Raw genomic sequence first — 14,765 nt, 5'->3', positions numbered from 1 at the left:
TTATTCCTTTCTAATGTTTAAGTGACACGGAGTAGTAAACAGATGGAGTAGTAATAAAATTAAAAAAAATAAACCATGACTTACGTCTACCTCATTATGTGCGTCGAGTCAAGTGCAAGCGATTGTTTATTAGGGCAGCTTTAACTGTTACCGTCACAAAGATGAGCTATATTAATTATAACTGAATATTTACCTTTCTCTTTTTCTTTTCGCCCGCCTCGAGGTCGGTTATATCGCGTTTCCAAGAGAACTCTTCAAGAGTCCGAGATAAAAACTATCCTATGTTCTATCTCAAGGTCAACTCTACCTCTGTACCAAATTTCATTAAAATCAGTTCAGTGGTTTAGACGTGAAAGCGTAACAGACAGACAGAGTTACTTTCATTTATAATATTAGTAGGGATGAATACCGCTGTAAACTTGGACTTTACTACTCCATACGCTCACTAATCTGTGAATTTCAATAAAAAAAGTGTTACCAATTATATCTGCTAGAGCATGCGTCTTTTTAGATAAATATCTAGGCAAAGGTAATTTTAAGAAAACTGTCTAGCTAGACCTTATGCGCTCTTAAAGCAGGACTCTTGACGAGACTCCGTTCATCAATATTACCATTACAGTTACATTATACCATTATAATTATTACATTTGTAAAAGCGAGATAGCAGAGTACATGTTATCTCGATTTCACAAATTTTGAGTAATAATACATATATTAAGAGGTGACAGCTAGAAGCGATTAAAGTATATTTTTTACCTTAAATTTGCATTTTAAACAAAATATCAATATTTATTGTAGTTACGGTTCACTATTTTCGCTAAGTATTTGACTATAAAGGCTTACGCATAAGATATACTGTAGCGGGTTTTATATCACTATTTAAGATAGCCTTATTCCATCATTCATTACATACGTGTATGTTACTCTTGCGGTTTTGGCTGCGCCAGCCAGAATATCTCGCTGATCTGATGGTGTATATTTTTCGACCTAATTGACACCTATCGTCGTATTTCGGACGATTCGCATAAGATCTTTATAAATTGTAGCCTATGTTTTGTCCTGATGTATAAGCTATGTTATTGAAAAGTTTTATTAAAATCCATTTAGTAGTTTTTGCGTCAAAGAGTAACAAACATTCATAAATCCATCCATACAAACTTTCGTGTTTATAACATTAGTAGGATTAATTGTAGTATTTATTTCTACTGCCGAACTGTTGCGGCTTCATTCCAACATAAAAGATCTAGTCTCAAGTGTATTCATACATTTATTAGCTCTTAAATGTATTTTGGTCCTTAAAATAAAAAGGTTTAATATAGTCAAATAAAAATATAGTCAACTATTAATGTCTAGTCTAGCTTGTTGTCTCTATGTACCTTTTGTACAACTACGTAGGAAAAAAATGTTATTTCGCTATCTATAAATATTAGACAATGTGTTTTGATGTCGTGTGTGATTTTAAATAATGTAGTTACGGGCCGGAACACTAATAGCGAAGCGTAGAGAAAGGGATTTTTATAACAATCGAAAATAGACTTTAAAACAACGTGTTGAAAGTTTAGAGTCGTAAAAAACAGTTTTCCGCGCTTTTTCATGTTATTATGTGGTCTTATGCCCATTGCAATGCACCTGGTTTGATTTGTGATTTTTTTTTAATGTTATGTGCACTTTTTCATCTTGCAGTGTTAATAAACGTTTTACAATAACCATGTTTTTTTTTGTAATTTCATTAAGATTTACAATAAAATAAAAGAGAAGAAACACGGTCTAAGAAGAAGCCTGACATAAAAAGGATTGCATTACTCGTATGTTCGTATTTTTACCTTCTGCTGTTAATAAGGTATGGTGCATTTCATATTCTGAAGCTTATTAATTCTGAAAGTTAACGTTATTATTCTCTCATATAATACAAAATACCTCAAAAGAATCAGCTGATGGTAAAATCTAGTTTTTAATTTTCAGACAGGCTGGAGATCTTGCGGTTGCCGAATTCCAAGTCAATCGTGAGGTACAGGAACTACACATACTCACAAGCTCCGGGCAAGGGCAACCTAGTATGTTCAAGGAAACGACGGGGGAAGTGCAATGCAAAATTAAAACTGAACGATGCTGGGCAATTAGTGTCTGCAGACACCAACCATAATCACGAACCGCCTGTCTTCCATAAAACCTCATTTGGCGAGTATATTAAACTGAACTGATTGAGATTGTGTAAGGTGCTGTATACACCAAGAAGAGAAAGAGCAACCTCCTTTATCAATTGCGCCACCTCAAGCAATGTTATGAAAGGTGTGGAATCGTGACAACGATTTGTACGACATAGGTCGGTTGGTCTGTTTATGTCTTACTTTAAGACGTGGTGGTAGGTCCCTTGAACCATTACGCTATAGCTAAGGGGAGAGATTAGTGAAGACCGAAATCTTATTGGTTTTTAAATCTTATCTTCTTTCCGCTTTTTTATTTAAGAATGGTAGCCATCAGTTTTTACTACATTTAACAAAAGGCTCCGCCGTAGAATAGTTAGAGTCCTGTACATAAAAAAATATAAATAAAAATACCTCCTAAAACTGGTTGACTGGATTTAATAACAATAAAAAAAATAATATTCAAAATATATTTAGGTACATGTACTTAATAAATATTCGCAAATCCTAACCAAAATGTTATATCATTAATTTCGTGCCCGTTATGTATTACATTACTATAAACTCACAAAACATTGTATTCGTTTTATTTCTTTACAAAACCTATCAGTGCTGTTGCCGCTGTCGGTGTCTTCAAGTGCCTATTTTTTATGTTTATTTTCATTGTTCGATTAAAAGTAGGAAAGTGTTTATAGTTTCGCAGTTGTAAAATTTTATAAAAAAAACCCAATAAATGTTATGAACTGTTTCTTTCATTATTTTAAGTGTAACAGGTGGTTTTTTATCTGCGTCGTTTTTATTCACGTTCACTTTCATCTTAATGCAAGTCTTAATGTACAGACAGCCAACCATTGCCTAAAAAGTAATATTATAGGAGTTGTGGAAGAGAGACGCCGCTCGACATAGTGTGCTGTCACGCTTCCACTGGTATTAATTAATTGGTATTAATAAGTTTTTTTTTCCAGCCAGCGCTTACGAGAGCATCAATGTAAACGGAAGATCAGTGATACTTTACGAGGATCATACCTATTCTAGAGGTGGGGCACGAAAACGTACGTCATTTCTATTCTTCGAAGAAGTGGGCCAAACAGTGTCAGACCAATCTGACTCGGACTGAGGACTGATCACAACCACCCACCCGCCTCCCATCCTGGTTCCTACAGCCGATGGAAAATATTACAAATTAAAATAATAATTAAATAGTTAGTGGTATTTTTTTTACCACGCAATTAGATTTGAAGTAGATCTTTGTAATCAGTGTTCGGGAATATCGATGGCCAGCCAAAACAAAAATAATAAAGGTTGTTAGCTAAGCCAGAATCAAAAGCGATGTAGATTTGTTGAAAAGTGTGAAATACCTAACTCATGTGCTAAGTAGCGATTGTTACACATTTTGTTTTCTATATTCTATGTTTAGTTTACTTTTCATTAAACTATGTTCATATATTTATTGTCTTGATTGTAATGAAGTGCGTTTTCTTATATTCTGCCAGCGGCAATATGAGTAAAGACGGTCATTATAACAACGATGGACGTTATCTAAGAAAAAGCACTACGAAATAAAATTGAAATTTTTGTATTTGTTTATTCTTGTATGGCAACAACAATTTTTAATAAGCTGCCAGCACAGATCAGACAACTGCCTATAAATAAATTTAGACGTGCAATATTTACTTGGCTTTTACATATGTGCTTCTATTCTGTTAGAGAATTCATAGATTATAAGTTTGATAAATAATAGTTATTGTAAATTATTTCTAAATATAACCGTAACTTTCGGATTAAGTATGTTAATGTAGAAATTCTAGTATAGAAAGTAGTGTTTATTGTAAAATTATAATATTTCTACACCTGATACGGTAGTATATGTGCAACTATAATATAAAATTTAAACATCTGTATGTAATAACAAGTACTAAGAAATAAATAAATGAAAATGAAAATACAATAATTATTACCGGACACACTCCAAGAATCCTTCTTGCTTTCGATGGAAGATGCATTAAATATAGCTGATAACAATGCATGGTCTCTTGACTCTTGACAGGCGGTACTTGTGATTTAGTTTTTCTATTTTATGTTAATTTGTTCGTCATGTTTTTAACGAATCTCTTTAATTAATCAAACTGTCAATATCAACTGATCTATCCTAACCAATATCCATATCCGAACGAATCTATCAATTCTTAGCCTCGTTACCTACCTCGTAGTGTTGATGCGTACATAAACTAAGATTTTTATGTTCAAATGCAATGTCAGTCAGGGTTACAAGTAAATTTCTTGCTCATTTTTTCTATTTACAGACACATACGACTATGATACCATTAACATTGGCCCGGCTTCCCTAATTCTATATAAGGATTATACATTTTCGAGAAGTGGTGTAAGGTCGCTTAATAGATTCTGTTCGAAAAAGAAATCAAGGAATTGTCCAGCAAGACTGAGACTGACTGAGGATGGGGCTATAGAGTCAGCGAGAACCGATCATAACCACCCCCCTCCACCGCTCTTCCGTAAATCCGATGGAAGATACTTCAAGCTATAGGTAAAATAAAATCACCACCAAACATTGATACCAAATACACGACTCCCTAAATATTGGTATTTGAATCTTTTGTTGTTTACAATATTTAAAACTCACTTTGGGGCATTCCAGTGTCATTTTGTAACGATGAAAGCTTTGCCAAATATACTGGATGTTGAGAAATACGAAACGATATTCAGTTTTTTTTTTTAATAAATGAAGTAGGAATCATTTTGCTTTTTACTTGAACTAAAATCTATAACAAATACCCAAACTACATATATGACGTTATAGGAGAAATAGAAACATACCGTCTGTTAAAAATTCAAATGTCTAGCTATCACGGTTCCTGTAATAGAGCTTGGTGACGGACAGTCGGGTGGACAGACATACAGCGGTGCCTCTGTAACAGGGTTCTGACTTTACCTTTTGAATACAAAACTCTAAAATTAAAATACTGTCCGAATGATAATAAAAATAATGTCTACGCTTCTACTATTTATTCTATATTATGAGTAACGATGCTATGTTAATTTTTTTTGCAGTAATAAATTGTGACAGTTTAGTGCAGATTTCTGTCAATGGTAGACGGGTGCTTTTCTATAAAGATTATACTTTTTCAAAGAAGGGCCGGGGTTTCCGCCACCAGTATTGTTCAAAGAAGGTCTCAATAAATTGTCCGGCGAAGCTAACTCTGGGCCCGAACTGGGGCATTGAGACTCAAAGACTGGACCATAATCACCCCCCTCCGAAGTTGATGCGGACTTCAGACGGAAGATACTTTACATTAGCAGAATAATTTGCGTTTTGGAAGACAATTAATAAAAATATATCGAGCCTGAATAAAAAAGTAAAAACCATACTGGTGTTACTCATTTTTTTCGGTAGTCCATTTTTGTCCAATTAATCATGCGATTAGGGTAAAGGCTTTCATAATATACCATTGTTTTTATCCAAATTTCAGGATAAACAAAACGAAGACAACCGCTTAACGTCCAAACTACCTTAAAGTTTGAAATCGACATTCCATTAAGTACAAACCTCAGTTTTAGTGCCTTCACTTCATTCAATTCGATTTCAATTTACAGGAACATTTAACAAGCACTACGAGATGATCTCTGTAAACGGACGTTCTGTTCTCTACTACGAGAACCATACATTTTCTAGACAGGGATCTTCTCGCCGCAACAAGTACTGTTCGAAGAAACTGACAACTCAATGTCGTGCTAAACTCAAGCTTAATGAAATGGGGGAAATAGAAGAGGTTAATAACATCCACAACCATCCCCCACCGTCCATATTTCGCACTAAGGATGGGCAGTACTATAAAGTTTAAAGTGCTTAGATAATTACGGAGCTAAATGTTTAAAATTCTAGAATGTCTATTATATTATTGTACAATAAAATGTTTTTAAATGTATAAAAATCTTTCAAAAAAATACGATTTTCCGAGGCCAAACTCATAATATGAGATAGAGAGAGATACCAAATATAACACTAATTATATTTCCGAAAGGAGTAGTTTTACAGTCACTATTTTTTCATCCATAAAATGTAATTTCAATTTACAGATATGACTTATGAAGTGATCAATCTAAATGGAAAAAGTGTGACACTATACCAGAAGTATACTTATTCAAAGAGTGGTAAAACATTTCGTAATCAGTACTGTTCCAAAAAATGGTCAACTAAATGTGAAGCTAAGCTCACTCTGTCTGCTGATGGGGCCATAGAGATGGCGAGAACTGTCCACAACCACCCCCCACCTAAATTGTATCGTACAACTGATGGAATGTATTACAAAGTTTCAATATGATTAAAAAATAATATGTTTTGCTAAAGGTATTTTTATATTTTTTTTCTGATTACTTGTAAGATAAATACGTATCTTGTTATAGATACAAAAACTTGTGCGTGTGGTTTATCTTTACACAATATTTCTTACCTGTTTTTCAGTATAGTTGTCTACAATAAAGTAATAATCATCACAGATGTGCGTTTGGAAACGATTTTATTTTCAGGTCGACTCGTATTTTCGGAAATTTATCGAGGTTAAGCTGATTTACAACAATGTTAAGATGCAACTACAACTTCCAACAAAGCAAGTTTATTGTAAAAGTAAATGGACGTCATAAACGAAGTCCATCTTCTTTTACATTGAGTATTTCTTTATTTTTCGATGTTAAGGTACGCGCACAAGACGTTTTTTGTAGTAAACTAAGCTAACCTGAAATTTCATTTCAGATGCAGAGCGTGGATCAGTGATTTGGTTCGTAGAAACAAGATATGGGTACGAGAATGAGAATATTGCGGTCGATAATGTTGAAACAAAAAATACCGATTCGCCAAGGGGTGAAGCAAAGGTGCAGTCACAAAATGAAAACATTGAAGATGTTGACATGGCGTCTCAGTATGCCAATATTGAGTCACAATATGCCAACGTGACAACAGAAGATGACAACATCGCGCCACAATATGACAACATGACAACACAAGATGTCAATATGGCATCACAAGATGGAAACAATACGTCACAATGTGAAAGCAGAGTGTCACAACAAGATGATGTGGTGCCAAATAATGAAAACTTGACAACACAAGACTATATGGGGTCACAGGATGAAAACACAACGTCACGATATGAGAACAGAGTGTCACAACATGATAACTTGGCGCCTCAATATGACATCTTGACATCACAAGATGACAATATGGGATCGCAAGATGATAACGATACGTCACAATATGAGAGCAGAGTGTCACAGCATGACAACTTGGCGCCAAATTATGAAAACTTGACAACACAAGATGATAACATGGGGTCACAAGATGAAAATACGTCACAATATGAAAACAGAATGTCAGAATATGATAATGTGGCTCCAAAATATGACAACTTGACACCCCAAGATGAAAACACAACGTCACACTATGAAAACAGAGTATCACAACATGATACTGTCGCGCAGAATTATGAAAACTTGACAACACAAGATTACAATACGGGGTCACAAGATGCAAACACAGCGTCTCAATATGAAAACAGAATGTCACAACATGATAACATTGCGCGACAATATAACAATATGATATCACAAGATGTCGACATGGGGTCACAAGAAGAAAACAATACGTCACAATATGATAATATGCTGCCACAATATCACAACAAGACATCTCAAGATAGCAACAGAAGGTCACACGATGAAGACATGCTACCACAATGTGAAAACATAGCATTGAAATATGACAACATGGCATTACAAGATGTCAACATGGCGTTACAATATGAAAACAGGACGTCACAATATGACAACAGTGTTACAAAAGATTACAAAATGAGAGTATTATATGAAAAAAGGTTGTCACAACAAGCCAACATGGCGCTTCAATATGACACCATGGTACCTCAAGATTACAGTATAACGGAATATGGAAAAAGGTCGACACAATGTGAAAAGCTTGGGCCTCAATATGACAACACGGTGCCTCAGTATGACAACATAGTACCACAAGATTACAGAATGACGGCACAATATGAAAAACTTGGGCCACAATATGACAACATGGCTCCTCAATATGACAACAGGCTACCACAAGATTACAAGATGACTGCACAGTATGACAAAACATCGTCACAATATGACATCATGGAGTCTCAATATGAGAACATGGTACCACAAGATTACAGTATGACGGCACTATCTGCAAAAATATCGTCACAACATGAAAAGCTTTGCCCACAATATGACGACATGGCGCCTCAATATGACAACAGGGTACCACAAGATTACAAAATGACGGCACATTATGAGAAAACGTCGTCACGATATGAAAAGCTTGGTCTACAATATGACAATATGGAACCTCAATATGACGACATGGTACCACGAGATTACAGTATGACGGCACTATCTGAAAAAAGGTCATCACAACATGAAGAGCTTGGTCCACAATATGACAACATGGCGCCTCAATATGACAACATGGAACCACTAGATTACAGAATGTCGGCACAATATGAAAAAAGGTCGTCACAATACGAAAAAGTTATGTCACAATATGACAACAGTGCCCCCCAATATGACAACAGGGTATCACAAGATGACAACGTGTCGGTACAATATGAAAATATGGGGCCACAATACGACAACATGGCATCTCAATATAACAACGGGTTAACTCAGGATGGCAACATGACGGCACAATATAACAACAAGCCGTCACATGATGAAAATGTGACGTCACAATATAGCAACATGACGTTAGAATATGAAAACGTGGCATCAAATCATAAAAACATGGACCCGAAATATGAAAGTAAGGGGTCTCAATATAATAGTATGGCGTCACAAGTTGAAGAAATGAGTTCAAAGCGTGAAAATAAAGCATCACAATGTGGCAATGTAGCCTCAAAAGATGAAAACATTAGCTCAAAATATGAAAATAAAGCTTCTCAACATGATACTATTGCGTCACAAGAAGAAAACATTAGGTCTAAACATGAAAATAAAGCGTCACAATATGACAACTTCGCGTCACAAGCTGAGAACACATCACAGTATGAAAGTAAAGCGTCGCAGTGTGATAGTATGAAGTCACAAAACAAAGACACAGGCTCAAAGTATGAAAATAAGACGTCCCAACATGATAATACACAAGATGTGACACAAGATGAAAGTATGAGGTTAATACATGAAAATAAAGCGTCAGAAAGTAATAGTGCAGCGACACTAAATAAAAATAAGGCGTCAAGTCATGAACACAAGACATCACAAATTGAAAATATAAGCTCCAAATATGAAAGTAAGGCATCACAACATGATAAACTAGCTTCACAAGATGAAAACCTGAGGTCAAAATGTGAAAGTAAGCCGTCAAAAAACGATAAAAAGGCGTCACAAGATGACAATACGCCGTCTCTAGGTGGCAATGTAGTTTCAAAAGATGGAAGCATGGCGTTACAAGATGAAAACATGGTACCGCAAGATGACAACCTGGCGATACAAGATCAAATCCTCGTGTCCCAAGACGAAATCATGGTGTCACGAGATGAAGTCGTGGTGACTCAAGAAGAAAATATTATTGAACTGCTAGATGAAGACATTATTGAAGTGCCCGATGAAGACGTTATAGAAGTGCCAGATGACGACGTTATAGAAGTGATAGATACGGAAACATGTAAAAATAATAACTCCAAGAAAATCGACACGCCCGTAAAAATATACTTTACACCCTTCGACCATAATTATTGCAATAATTTCCAATGGTTAAGCCACGTAAATTCAACAAATGAACAAAATTCTACACAAGAGACTGTCGCAGTTCATAACCAAATAGATACTAGAAAAGAGCATGGAAGGAATGCCACCAGTACACCTCCATGTACCATTACAAGTATATCAAGGAAAATTATCAACTCAGAGGGTAAATTGGAAATAGTGACTTACCACTCTAATGTATCCAAGATGACATCTGCCATGGCGAGCCGAATGATGAAGCCTCCTTGCAAATGCAATGATAAGTGCTATCATAAAGTTTCTAGAGAAGCCAGAGTAAAAATTTTCGATTATTTTTGGAACGTTTGTAAAAATTGGGAAGAAAGACGACAATTCATTGCAAAATGTGTTGCAAAGAAAGATAAGACCTGGATCTCATACTTTGACAACTGGAGGACTGGTCGGCTAAAACTAGAATACGTATACTCCTACGTCTTCTACCTTAACGGGAAGGCTATAAATGTGTGCAAAATTATGTTTTTGAACACGCTAGCGGTTGGAGAAAAGTACGTCACAATTTGCGTAGAGAGCGGAGAAGCTCAGGCCAAATATAATAATAATAATATGGATGTAGAATCAGAAATTCCCCAATACGAAATTTTTAACGTTGAATAAATTGTAGAATGATTAAATATGGAAACAGACCAAAATGTCATAATGTTCGCACAAACATGGTGATAAAGGCGATATATGCATAAGAGTGAGTAGGCTTACCGAGATATTTTCTGCAGGGTACTGAATATTGCCTTCGAACTTCGTATGGAAGATTCTCGTAAAGCAACGGAAGACTTTCTAAATATACTCGTCCTTTTGTATGGGTGTGCTTAGATGTAGACTTTTTGAGATTTTACGCCATTCGTGTATTCGATGTCGATTACAATACTTGTGTATACTAAAGATGTAGATTTTGATAAATGTATGTGTTATATAATGTACGCATTCTGACCTTTTATGAAAAATATTAGATAAAAACCTCTTTGTGGTACAGACAGTTTCTTAACTCGAAAAGAAATTGGTTATTTCGAACGTGTAAGCTTAAATCTATAAGAGAGTAGTCTGTGATTTACACAACAGGGGTTATAAGTAGGAACGTTGGTAAAACTTTTTATAATCAGTAGATTTTCATGTCTGTATTAGGAGTCATTAGACTAAATCTTCCTTATAATTAACGTCTTGGCACTGATTGCAAATTAAAAGTGATAAAACTTGAGATCTCATTTTGATATATTTATATTTTTTAATTAAGTGTTCGTGAATTCGAAATTCTAGTCTTAAGTAATTATGTGATAATCTAGTCGTTTTAGCGCTGGTTTAAACCAATACTTAAAATAACTAAAAGTTAAATCAAAGAACCTAAAACGCTTAAGGTTCTATAAACGTTCATACTATATGGTATATAGTATATTCTCATATACTTCCAATTTGGTAATGATTTTAACCAATGCCAAATATAAAAATACTCGAAGAGATTTTTAATTTTAATTAGTAAGACGAAATTAACGATCAATGTGATATTGGATCTCAAACTAGTCGTGATTTAGAATTGTTTTGAACAAAAATATAATTTTGGATAGATTTATATTTAGTTAAGTACATATCTTATGTTTATAAATATTGAAAGCGTCTCCGAGGGACGCGAAAACTTCCATTTTGTAAGTTACTGTGTTAATAATGATTAAAGAATGATCTCTAAGCCAAACTTTTGTAGTTTTTAAGTGAAAGTTATCAAACATGTTCACTTTCATAATTTCAGTAGAACATATTTAATAAATGTAATCGAAGTAGTGATAACCTAGTAGTTAGGCCCGGGACATTATCTGTTAGATCTCGTGTTAAGCGCTGTGATTAGATCTTAGTCAAAAAATTGTCGCGATCAATAGATTGGACAACAGACTCTGTTGTTCAGCTTTGTGGAACCGGGTGTAGATTATTAGTTATTAGAAAGCGTAATTAAGAATTACTAGTCTCCCTACATTTATATATACAACATGTAGGAGCATTCGTTTGAATGGATGTTTTAAAATAAGTATTATGTAGTACATTTTGACGTTTTTAATGGTGATGCATTGAATCGTGAATACATACTAATTTTTTGTATGTTAGTATTTGTAATGTAATTAACGATTATATTGTTAGTTATAAACTTTTACACTTGGTCAGAATTTACAAAGAATATTGTAGCAGAGTAAAAAAAATATGTTTTTGTGTATAAAATCTAAAACAAAATTCAAATCAACGGATTATCCGAATTCTATCTTTTTACTTGAAATATTTACTACATAACTATTTCTATGTCTTCTTGATATGCAGATTTTTCATATTATAATAATGTTGATATCAACGAGGTATTCAATAAAAATAAGTATTAAGTGTCTCACATATTATCCAATCTGTACGTAATTAAATGTAATATTTTAAATTGGTGTGAATTAAACATATCGATGTGGATTTTATGTATTTATTGTGTTCAAAACCCTTTGAGAAAAGTCATCATCATCAATAGCTTTGCGATAATATCCATCGTAATACCGCTCTTATTGAAAAAAGATACATCATAGTTTCGTATGATGCGAGCGTCCGCCTTGAATGCAGTGCGAATTGAGTATACCTAAGTATGTATAAACATAAAGAGTGTTCTTTCGCAAGTAAGCACTCTCTTATATGTGTCATTTGTTTACAGATCTCAAGTACATACTAACACAGTCTCAGCGTGGCAACCAGCTTTTGCTTCTACAAGAACACACGTTTTCAAGGGCAAACAAATTGTCCCGCGTATGGTGTTGTTCCAGTCGGCTTTCGAAGAACTGTCGCGCGAAGGTCTCTCTCCATCCCGACAATGTCTTAAGACCCCTCAACTTGGAGCACAACCACAGTCCACCACAGTACTGCATGTCGAGTTCTGGTGTTTTGATTAAACTGTGATTTGACCTATCCAGGGGTATATCACTACCTTGTAGAGCGAAGTCTCGCTTTCACAACACCATTTATCTCACTTAAAGGGGTGCTGATAGTACTCCCGACAAATAAATAAAGAAATAATGACCCTATTTTTATAACAGTATTTTGTGTTGTTTTTAAATGGTCCACATCTGGTTTAAATCATTTATTCCCAAAAAAGACAATAAAGCCACTTACATGAGAATACAAAATAACATTTAGTTTATCTAATTAACCGCCACCGATAAATAAGTAAAAAAGTTTTAACTTAGAGACTAATAACAATAAGTAATATCATTAGCCAGAAGGATAGTTTAAAACAATAAAAGCGACAAAATGGGTAATGTTAAATAGCTAGGAGTACAATTGTAGGTACACGCACAACGTTTTATTTTGTTCTTTTTTATATTACTTGATTGGATTAATGTGACTTTGGATAAGAAAAGTTTTCTGTTATATATTTCGAGAGTTGAGATTTAAAAACGTTGAACGAGCTTACATTTTTAATGTTCGACGGTAAGTTATTATAAATAACTGCTCCTTCATAGGTGATGTTTCTTTTGGAGTAATTTGTACGAGGTCTTGGTAATACAAGTAAACTAGGGCGACGTCTACTACGTGTAGACACTTCCGAAATTTTGGTAAATGATAAATTGGTATTAATTTTTTTGTCTAAGATTTTTCTTATCAGAATACAAGTGGTATACATATAAAGTTGCTTAATATCCATCAATTTTGTATCTTCAAAAATTTTATAAGTAGGTGTCAAATATGGATAGCGAAACAATATTTTAATAATCTTGTTTTGTACTCTTTGCAATTCTCGCAATTTTGTTTTACCTGAGTTGCCCCAGATTTCTATTAGGTATAGTAAATGTGATTTAACAAGAGAGTTGTATATAGTAAGACGAAATCTGCCTCAACAATTAAAGAGAATACGATGTTTATAAGTAATATAGTTTTAGAATGTACCAAATATGTTGTATTTTCTTTCATTGGTAGCTGTCAGACCTCCCTAGTCGTTGTTGCCATAAACACTGTATTTACACAGGTTAGATTATCATATGTGGATATTTCTTTTCAGACCTTAAATACACACTAACGAAGTCTCATCGCGGCAGCCAGATTATGATTCTACAAGATCACACTTTTTCAAGAATGAATAAAATATCGTACATCTGGCGTTGTTCCAGTCGGGGATCAAAGAATTGTCCTGCGAGGGTGTCGCTGGGACCCAATAATTGTTTAGTACCTCTGAACTTGCAGCACAATCATAGCCCTCCTCAGTATTGCATGACGAACACTGGCATTTTGATTAAACTGTGATTTCAATTAAGCAACTAAAGATATCGCTGTCAACTGGCAGTCATATGCATCCCCTAAGTTTTGCCACAAAATCACCAGCTTCTGCAGTCGGACTAGATGAGCCCCGAGTAGAGACTGCAAATTGGCATACGGAGTTTAGAACAATGGACGGATGTCCTAAAAAGGTAGCTTCGAATTGCGGAAAGACTTGGAGGGATCATTGAAATGAAACTGTTTTTCGTCCTCAGGGACTTTCCGCCGCCTCTTAGGGTCAAACCCAACTGAAGGCGCAGTGGACCACAGTGCCATTGCCTTCAAATGACTATGAACTTTTTTTATACGTAGATAAGATTTAAATTATTTGTAGTATTTCAAGTCCCGGTATACCCGCTGTTTTTTCAGTGTGAATTAATCTTTATTGAATTTATCCATGAAAAGTAATCCTCAAACGTCAACAACAAGATCCCGCACCACAGTTCATAGAGGTTTTACTCAGTGACTAAATTTTGTGTAATGTAAACAATGTATTTCATGTAAGTTTTATATAACATAAATAAATAAAAAACTAATACTGAA

At 34.6% G+C, this 14,765-nt stretch overlaps 1 protein-coding gene and 1 long non-coding RNA gene across 3 annotated transcripts; both read left to right on the top strand.

Moving 5' to 3' along the window:
• Positions 1–1,119: 1,119 nt before the first annotated feature.
• LOC113495794 lies at positions 1,120–5,526 on the top strand. Its single transcript, XR_003400759.1, has 2 exons — positions 1,120–1,840; positions 1,963–5,526. It is a non-coding gene; the product is annotated as an uncharacterized LOC113495794 (long non-coding RNA).
• A 526-nt stretch (positions 5,527–6,052) lies between these two features.
• On the top strand, positions 6,053–14,765 carry LOC113495793. Of its 2 annotated transcripts, none has more exons than XR_003400758.1 (2): positions 6,053–12,764; positions 13,969–14,765. XR_003400758.1 is itself a non-coding variant. In XM_026874737.1 (2 exons), the coding sequence occupies exon 2, from the start codon at positions 7,068–7,070 to the stop codon at positions 10,560–10,562; it is 3,495 nt and encodes a 1,164-aa protein (XP_026730538.1). In that variant the 5' UTR covers positions 6,053–6,510; positions 6,913–7,067; the 3' UTR covers positions 10,563–13,008. The 2 variants fall into 2 exon arrangements, 1 of the variants encoding a protein (XP_026730538.1); XM_026874737.1 differs by lacking the exon at positions 13,969–14,765 and having other exon boundaries at positions 6,053–6,510; positions 6,913–13,008.

The sequence above is a fragment of the Trichoplusia ni genome, chromosome 7 (assembly GCF_003590095.1).
Source record: "Trichoplusia ni isolate ovarian cell line Hi5 chromosome 7, tn1, whole genome shotgun sequence".
Lineage (NCBI taxonomy): Eukaryota > Metazoa > Arthropoda > Insecta > Lepidoptera > Noctuidae > Trichoplusia > Trichoplusia ni.
This window is presented reverse-complemented; position numbering and strand designations above follow the sequence as displayed.

What these genes read in the sequence shown, in the direction of transcription:
- LOC113495793 (XM_026874737.1), top strand. Translation starts at nt 7,068, where the DNA reads ATGGCGTCTCAGTATGCCAATATTGAGTCACAATATGCCAACGTGACA.